At 40.6% G+C, this 9,519-nt stretch overlaps 1 protein-coding gene across 1 annotated transcript; it reads right to left on the bottom strand.

The window, feature by feature from the left end:
• Positions 1–437: 437 nt before the first annotated feature.
• capns1b (calpain, small subunit 1 b) lies at positions 438–9,427 on the bottom strand. The gene is made up of 11 exons (XM_035385831.1): positions 9,271–9,427; positions 8,356–8,452; positions 7,322–7,358; positions 6,764–6,856; positions 4,983–5,040; positions 4,593–4,657; positions 3,145–3,213; positions 2,653–2,731; positions 1,741–1,857; positions 1,589–1,647; positions 438–970 (listed from the first exon to the last, which is right to left on the bottom strand). Exons 2-11 carry the CDS (start codon positions 8,400–8,402, stop codon positions 944–946), a joined length of 651 nt encoding a protein of 216 aa, XP_035241722.1. The 5' UTR covers positions 8,403–8,452; positions 9,271–9,427; the 3' UTR covers positions 438–943.
• Between the last annotated feature and the right edge of the window lie 92 nt (positions 9,428–9,519).

Here is a 9,519-nt window from a genome sequence, read left to right as displayed (position 1 = left end):
TGTGGAGTTTTGACCAAGCACCTTGATTCTAGTGGAACGTTGATCATGTTTAGCATTTTGTTCATAAAATTCAGTTCATTTTGCCGCGTTGTGCCACTTCGACATTTGCAATATACAAACTAATTATATCCATATGAAATTGGATGTATAAAAAGCATATTGAAAATTCTCATCTCTTTATCTACTGAATCAAAGTCACCACAGCCTCATATCATAAACAAAAACAGAATTCAAAATGAAAACAAGATAGCAATCAATAATGACAGTGTTCCAATACATTTTGATATTTTCCGTATCATGACGAAGCTATTGGACACAAGGGTATATGATGCAAGATAGAGATGTTTTCTTTTGGACAGATTTATTAAAAATGTCTACCATGAGAACTGACACTGAAGCTGGCAGTGAGATTTTCGATATTAAAAGACAGAGGCAAATTAATGGTAACTATTCTTTTAATCAAATACCCCTTTTACCCAAAACTTTGTCATCAGAATTACAAACTTCTGGGAGGACTTAGATCAAAGACAACAATGTAACATTTGGAAACACCCTTGTCTTCCAATGCAAAAGCTCTTCCAATTGTTGCAACACTGCCACCAAGTGGTGGAACTACAACTGTATCTGTTGGCCAACACGCCATTTGGCTACTGCATTTAATATGGCTATTGATGCAGTCTGCAGCTAGGAATGCAGGCAGCAAAGAAAGTAGTAAAATGGCAACGTGGTTACACATTTGGCAACTATATGTTTTAAAAATTTTCTAACTGTGTCAAATGCCCAAAAGGCCATGGGGAAATTTGGTAAATGTGAAAAGTCTGACAGGATTATCCTCAATGGAAGATTTAGACATGCAAAGGACACTAGTGCAGTGTTAAGCTGGGTGTAAAGGGGCCAAAGTGTGCCACAAAAACAGAAGTTATTCTGAAGGCTTTTCCTTTGTTCAGGAGTACATGGTCAACTGCAGCCACTGTTGACAGAGGGAAAGAATGTTTCGGTTAATCAATGTCATGTTAGCATTTAGTATAAATTACTTACACCGTACTGTTCTACATACAACATATTTATACAGCTGAATATTTACTGAAACAATTCAGGTTAAGTTAAGTGTGCAACTGCAGTGCTCTATTTGGAAATTCAAATCAAGCCCCCTACTTTTTTTATGCTACGCTACCATCTTGAAGCTAAATGACGCTTTATTCAACTGAAAATCTCATCAGTTTAGCGCCCCAAAATATCTAAAGTGTGACACACAATACTAATAATACTGATAAGAGAACGGCTTTGTAGATTCTGTAATGGGTGGAGCTATGGGGCACCATGTGAGAATCGTTTAGATTGGCTGAAATAAAAATTAGTCAATAATTGAAAGCACAGAGAAACACCACCCACAATAGGCTTTCTGAAGCCTGCCATGTCACATCACTAGGCAATAGGTTTTATTTCTATGTATCACGTATTTGGTTGCTTCTTAAAACCTATGTAGCAGTTTTCAGAATATTTTGCAGCTTAATTCCCACACAGCCACTGCCTACTTAATGAGAGTGGAATCTTCATTTTATGGCTTATACCAACATAAAAACTGTACCTCCTGGATGTTCACTTTGATGGTTCCATTGTTGTCCTTGTCGAGAGTCTTAAATGCACCTGCAGGCACACACAGTAGATTAGTTATTCATCATGCGCTTGGCGTTTTGAAAGCAGCCATGACTGAACTTGAGCAGGAGACGCTGCACTCACGGCACATGGCGTCCAGGCGAACCAGGCAGCCGATGTAGTTGTCGAAGTCCATGTTGCCGTTCTCATCGCTGTACCTTCGAACGATCATCTGGAACAGCTGGTCATTGAGGGGAAAACCTGGAAAGAACAAATAAAAAGAAAGGCTCATCATGTCTTTTGGTATCGTTCACCTATACAAAACACATCTGATATTGCATTGTCACAGTATCATCTGTTTGATATGCTACTTGTAGTCTTTAGTGTTTTTGAATTAATTTTATTTTTTCACTTATTTTTGCAAAAGGGGGCTTTGATGCTGGCTTAAACTGATGTGATTAGAACCTGCAGTCGCAGCACTGAAAGTCACCTTACCTAAACTTAGATGTGGATCACACACAAGCATAGCTGGTGCAATACCCCTTATTGAATAACAAAAAGCTGGCCAGAAGAGAAAAGTGTCAAATGTGAAAGCTGTCAGGGCAACCAAAATCTGTTGTTTTATATCCTCCCCCCCTTTTTTGAACTGAGGAGCGATGTTCCCAACTGTGGCAAGCCATGTGGTCATGTTTTGAATACTGACCATGTCAGCGCCAGATGTGTCCACCAGAGAGTGCCCTCCCAAATTAATGCGGATTTCCCCCCGTCCCCCCCATTTGTTGCTCAACACAGCTCTGGTCACGTTCCACCCTGGCCCAGTCTGTATAAGGTTCCCAAAATGGTGGGGTACATCACCGCACCAAGAACATCATTTCAGCTGGACATGGCCTCCAAAAACACAGTGACACAGTGTCCTGGACCCTCAGACACTTACATAAAATATCCTATGTTACATCCCAGTCACAGCGCTGTATTAAAAAATAAAATAAAATAAACTATTTCAGTAGAAAGTGCCAAATCTTTGAGCAAGGTTGTTGCTATGGTTCCTGGGCTCACCTGCAGCGGTGAAGGCACCGGGGAGCTCCTCGGCACCAATGAGACCAGAGCGGTCAGCATCGAACTGCTTGTAGATGCCCTGGAGAGATATTCAAAAAAAGAAAAGCACATACTTGCATCCCTCTGAAAATTTCTGTGGTGAAAGGTCAATTAAACTCTGTCTAGGCATTCAGATGTAAACCTGGCAACATTTTGTTGAAAAGTGAAAGTTTTATTTCCCTCAACCTTGATTTATTGTTTGGCTAAAAAAGAACACTTGCCAAAATGGAAGAGATGTGTTTACAGATAGATACTACTATTATAGCAAGAGTAGTCATAATTTTAAAACTAAAAAACACAGAAAAATGCAAAATCATAGAGGAACTGGTATCATATACTCACATACATGCACTATAAAGGTAACAGTACAACAAAATATCAATGTTCTTAATCATGCATTTAAAAGAAAATTAAAGGACAAAATGGCCGCAAACTAGGTGGTGAAGTATTTACCTGCCATTTCTTGATGTTGTTCCACAGATATTTGAACTCATGGAAGCCCAACTTGCCAGTGCTGTCACTCTAGTTGTCAGTGTTAAAGAACAAAATCCAACAGCCATGCATGCAGACAATAGCAAACCGTACTGCCCCTACCAATAATCCCGTGTCTCTACAACACTGTTGCCATTTCTATCTTCATGGCCCTAAATGAATATACTTTTTAGTCCAAGTTACACACTTGTTTTGCCATTTTCTACTCCTGATTTAAAAAAGAATCAAAGAAAGGACATTATGCCTGTTTAGGATTTCCAATCAACATTTTTAGTCCCATCTCATGACTGCAACATCCTCTGTCAGTCTGGAAGCACCAGACAGGCACATGCTTTCTTCCAAAAGCACCCGCTGCCAGGTGGTACTTCCACCATTCCACTGCTGCAGCCCAACAGCTGAGCTGCAGTCACAGCACCAGGACAGCACAACTGGCAAGGAGCCGACCAATGATAGGGGTCATCTTTGAGCGAACAGACGAAGACAAGCCTGCTACTGGAACCCCCCTTCTTGCACCGTGCAGACCACGCGGTGCGCGACCTGCGCGAGTGTGGCCGGGGGTCTCAACTGGACCGAAGGGTCCATCACTGGACACCACAGGGTCCGAAATGAACTTTTCTCTCTATCAGGCACTGTGGCAGGCGGCTGAAATTTTTTACCTGTCCCTTTTGAAATCATTAGAATTACAAACACAGACACTTACAACATCTGGGATTCAGCTAGCTCTTGCTGGAGGCTAGCACCCCATTACACTGTGCAAAACACACCTGTGCTCTCATCATAACCCAGCATGTCACGTCGTTCCCCTTTTTTCGAAACCCTCCATTTCGCACCGAATTATCTCTTTTTCCTTACTGTTACCTGCACCCCCAGCTTCATGACTCTTTTTCTGCAGGCTGAATTGTTTGCATAAAATGTCACCACATACAGTATGTTTGCTCGCCAGCCTCCAGCAAGAGCAAGCAGGATTGAGTGAAGAAAGTAGGCAGGAATGTTTGTGTATTTCTTGGTTCACGTGCTTGATAACTGGCCAATATCAACACCAGAGAGAGTGAAATCTTAACTGTCGATCAAAGTGGCATAGCACCTACGGCCAATGGCACTGACTTTAGGTCACACGTGCAACACTGAAATTTGTAACCACATCCAATCATAGAAATTCAATGCATTTTATTTTAAAAAATGTTGAATTCATAAAATAAAAAAACGTACCTGCCACCATGACGGGTGACTTGACAATTGTGCCTGCCACAAGCAATAAGTTACCCACATTTGGCAGGTGGAGGGTGTTCATTTCGACCCTGTTACACTGAAAACAGGCACTTTCTGCTGAATACTGACTAGAGTAAACACTATGGTTTTTCTAGCGGAGGCAGACATCCCAATTTTGTGCACTTTCTGAGGAAGGATACATCCATGACTGCCACCATGCTCCTGCAGGATTCAATGCTGAACCCGTCTGTCTTCAGATCACCATCTGCAATTCAACAGAAGCCCCAAACCCATTACTGCCTATGCTATCATTATGTCCTGTGAGTCAGAAACTCATTAAACCTATGACTTTTCTCTTGACAGACTGTGTGTTATCCGACTTGGTCTGAGCTAATCACAGGGTGGCCCTTGTATATCAACAGACATAAATCACACAGAGAAAATAAGAGCCAAAAAAAGACGGTGCCATTTTATTAAGAATTCCATAATGGATTCCACTGAAAATACGCTGAAACACACTGACCACAGAACAGATTCTGCAATATTGACTAAATGTTTCAGAGTTAGCACTAAGAGTCAGGTAAACTCACGTCTGGAAATGATTTTGTTGAGGATGTTCATCAGCTCATTGGGACTCACTTCCATGTCCTGCAAGATAAAAACAAATTTTTTAATTCTTAAATGTGCGTGCTGAAATGTGCAATAAACAAGCATAATTTAAAGTCTTCCTTTTTTAAATTTAAAGGAAAAAATGTTATCCTAAAAAGAAAAAAGGGGGTATAAAACACCTACTTTTAAACGGTGGAACATTTCAGAATATTTGAACAAGAGACTTGTTGTAAAGGACATCAACCATAAATTTCATGTCAGAGTTAACAAAGGGAATCCTCTTGACCCAGAGAAACCGGTTTGTCATTTTCATAATGTACAGCCAAAGAGCCCAGAAGAATGCATGGTCACGCCTTAAAATGAGTCAGGCGTCCAAACACCACAGCTCTCTCATAGGATTTCAGGGTTCAGAGTACTAAAGTATAAGAGTTTACTAAAGAGTAAATATACATACATTAGATGGTGGTAGTAACTATACGTACTGCCACTACAACTTCAATTATGGTTACCTTCTCTCTAAATAAGATAAAAATAAACACAACTATATTATCAATTCTTCATACATTTCCTACATGTTAAGATAATGTTCACTGAATGTTTTTTCCTTATTTGAATAAATCAAGAAATCATTAGAATGGCCGAATGAAACCACCCTGATGAACCAGTAGAATAACAGTATGTAGATTAGGCAAAGGTTTTGTTAATGCAGCATTCCCCAACCTTACTCACCTAAGGCACACTTGGCAAAAACTGCAAAATCTCATGCCACAAATTTCTCAGAAGCAAAAAAAAAAAATTAATAAATACAATAATCAGCAGTACCAATGTTCCACTACTGGGGGGGGGTTATGTCCCCAGCACTTTTCCAGACGGGTCAAATAAGGAAGAAAAGGTGAAAGTTTGCCTAAACAAATATGTGGCAGGTGTGTTTTCAAGGAAACAGAACTGCTGTTGCTACAGGAGGACATACTGTATAAAGATTATTACCATAAAAAAAACAACTGTCCCCATCTCTGTGCTTGTTTGTCAGTGGTTCTCTCATCATACATTTACATGTACTTGTGTATTTCATGATATTCACTTTGCCAGGCCTCCACATTAAGCTTACAGAAGCGGTTTTTTTTTTCCTCAATAAATTTGTCCAGAAGGCAAAGCAATTTTTACAAAATTGTGCACACTAAAAATTTGAAGGACAAATTGGAATTGAGCAGTAAGTTCTACAGACTAAAGACAATATCAACAATAAGTTACTGACTTGTTGATTAAACACACATTTTATTGACTGTAAACCAGACCTGGATCAAATATGCATTGCAATCCATTCCAGGACTTCAGCTGTTCTTAAGTAAACTTGCCTGAGAGAGGGTAACCCAGCTGAATGCAGAAAGTACAAACTCCACCCATCTGGCACTCCCAGCCAACGGATTTTACAGATGGTTAAGCGATGAAACCCTGTCAGTACACTCTAAACCCAATGGAGCGGCCAGTCAATGAAAGCCGTCGCATCATACAAAAACTGATCGCAGTAAAACAGGAAAATGAAGGAAATGTATACTTGACTGTTTAGAGAACAGGAGAATACATTCGCTCGTCATATAATGAATTTCTACTAGTCCTGGACAAGCAGAAATGCTTCAATGTTGAGGCCTGTATTGAGTAGACAAACATGCGCACACACGCTACGCACATACACGCACAGACGCATTCAGAGGAGCTAGGCCAGAGATGGACAAGTGGGAAATGATCGGAGCGATTTACTTACATCCCCAGCGAGCTGCTGGAAAACCTTGCGGAACTGCTTCTCCTCATCATTCTCATGCTTCTCAGCGTACGCCAGAGGCCTGCGGGCAGGGGGCTAAAAAACACAAACCAGCCGCCGTGAGAAACAGACCAGCCGCCCCGAGGCACAGACCACCCGCCCCAAAGGCACGGACCAGCTCACAGACACAAACATTGGTTGGCTCCTGGGTGCCAACCAATAATATAATCTAGTTTAATTACACAACATTCCTTTTACACAGCAGACCAAACAAGGATCTACTCAAATTTACTAGGAAAAATAAACTTAGCAGGAACACTTTTTGGGTGTGGTCCCTAGATAAGCCCAAATTGGGTCACACACACATTTTTTCTTTTGTCCATTTTTTTTCTTTAAATCTGCTTTTTAAAACTTGTGCAATAAATAAATATATATCCAGCATGGTTGCACTGTTCAGTTTATTCATTTGATATTCACCACAAAAACAGGTGACACTAGAAATTAACCAGTGTAACAATCATTAGCATTACCACTGCAGCAGCAAAAAAGCTTTCAACTTACAGGGTCAGAGGGCACAAACTGGCCAGGGTCGATATTGCTGTTGGAAAAAGAAGAGAATTAAATCACACAATGGCAAGAACAGGCCATCCATCAACAAACAAAAGTGTCTGCACAACACCTGGACTTGAAAACCCCTATAGTCTATGCCTCTACTACATGACCTGGCAAACTATTCCACACACTGACAAATCTCTGTGCAAAAAAAATGAGTCCTGATTTTTGTGCATTGTAGTTCATGTTTTTGATCCATTTGATGAATTAAAGACCTCAATCAAATCCCCCTTTACTCTTCATTAACTAAAATAAAGGGAAATAAAGGGATGTCTTGTCTCACAGCTTTTACGCTGAAAATTTAGTTGCCTTTTCATGGGCATGAAATTAACTTTTTTTTTTTTACCCACTGGCCAGAGTGGCTTGTGGATTCTAACAAGCGCCATAAAGTAGTCCGGCCCTGGATATTCAGCCACACTGAACTTCATTTTGCAGGTTTCCACACACTCCACACAATTCTGGGAAGTCTGTTTAATGTCCTTGGACTACGTTAGTAGATTCCAAACGGTTAGTTAAACCCCAAAGTTTTGTATGCCATTTGCACTCTAAAAAGCATCAGTTAAATCACAAATGACATGCAGCCCCAGGCCTTAACTGTCTTTTTCGTTGCTGACATATGATCTGCCCAAGACAATCTTTGACTTCAATATTTTCCCTCTTTGGATTTTTAAAAAAAATTTTAAAAGGTTATTTGGACGGCAAATGCTAGTTGATATTACTCTTGTACATGCCCTGAACTGATACAATGCAAGTTGTACCAGAAACATCCAACGATAATAGAGACGCGCAGTTCCCTTCTGTCCTCCGCTCTATATATATTGTGGTTGCTTAACTATTGTACTACTTTACAATGTGTATGTGAGCGTATGCGAGTGTGTGCATGTGCAGTGGGTGTGGCTAAGAATGTATGATTGTCGGAGTTCATGTGTCTAGCCAAATAGGCTACCATTATTCTGGAACCACCGGAGGCTTGTCACACCTACCTTACAACGTCAATGATCCCACCAATGAGTTTTTTGGCCAGAAACATCTTGAAGGTGTCTCGGGGTTAAATTCTGGGAGAATCACGTGCAAGACGAGCTAGTGGGATTAAAGACAATTTCAGCCACCATTTGTTAGGAGCGACAGTAAACCCCATTCCCAAAACACAACATACACAACGAATGTAGGCCTATGGATACAAACTGCAGATGGATAAGATAATTTTACACACGCCAGCAATGTGTAGCTTCCCAACTATGTAGGCCTACAGAGACGAATCAATGTTGAAATATGGCGTTAATTCATGCTTTAGGCTGCTTAATGGCAAACAGAAAATTAACTGGCGGAAAAATATTTTTCTATGTAAAATAACGATGCATATTAAATAACGCATTATGTAGTGATTTTACTACTGCTACTCAAGCTTAAATAAGTAAACTCAGCTTTAATCTCAGACTGTGGTCAGCAATGGGTCCGAAAATGGAACCGTCATTTCCAAAAATCTACGGCACTGCAACGCAATTTTCCCAAAGTAATATCTAGTAACAGTTTAGTTCCTGGGCGAACGTGAATGCAACCGAAATTATGACAGCCATCGAATCAATAATTCAGAAGAGAACAGACGCACAACTAAATTCTGTTATGTTGCGACATCCGGAAAACAACGCAACGAGAATGTGGCTGAATTTGTTCGGGTTGAATCCAATATGGAACACCCAAGGATGGCCTTGTATGTTACACACAGTGCCGAGATGAGGCCCTTCCTTGAAAAGTTTACTGGCATAAACCTTCAGCTACAGTAACTAATCATGTCCGCAATGCAGCTGTCGCAACCAATGGTTTCAAAATTTAGGTCTGAAAGACCTCTATTTAAAGCCAACGAAATAACGCAAAAATGTTCGTGTCGAAGTACTTACCAAAACACTGGGGTAGGTGAAACGGAGGCGAAGGAAAGACTGGAGGCTGTTTTCGTACTGACTTTCACCAACAGTGTAGCCTACAAACCAGTTCTACAAACCAGCCGTCCCCTTCACCATCAAAGCTCCACACCCAAGTAAATGAGCAAATGCCTCACGTTGCCTTAGGATGTCGCTGGGTCCTAATGCACTAAGAATTAACGATTCTCCCTCGATTAGGATATCGCCTAACATTAATCATGCTGTGTT

The sequence above is a fragment of the Anguilla anguilla genome, chromosome 12 (genome assembly GCF_013347855.1).
Source record: "Anguilla anguilla isolate fAngAng1 chromosome 12, fAngAng1.pri, whole genome shotgun sequence".
Lineage (NCBI taxonomy): Eukaryota > Metazoa > Chordata > Actinopteri > Anguilliformes > Anguillidae > Anguilla > Anguilla anguilla.
This window is presented reverse-complemented; position numbering and strand designations above follow the sequence as displayed.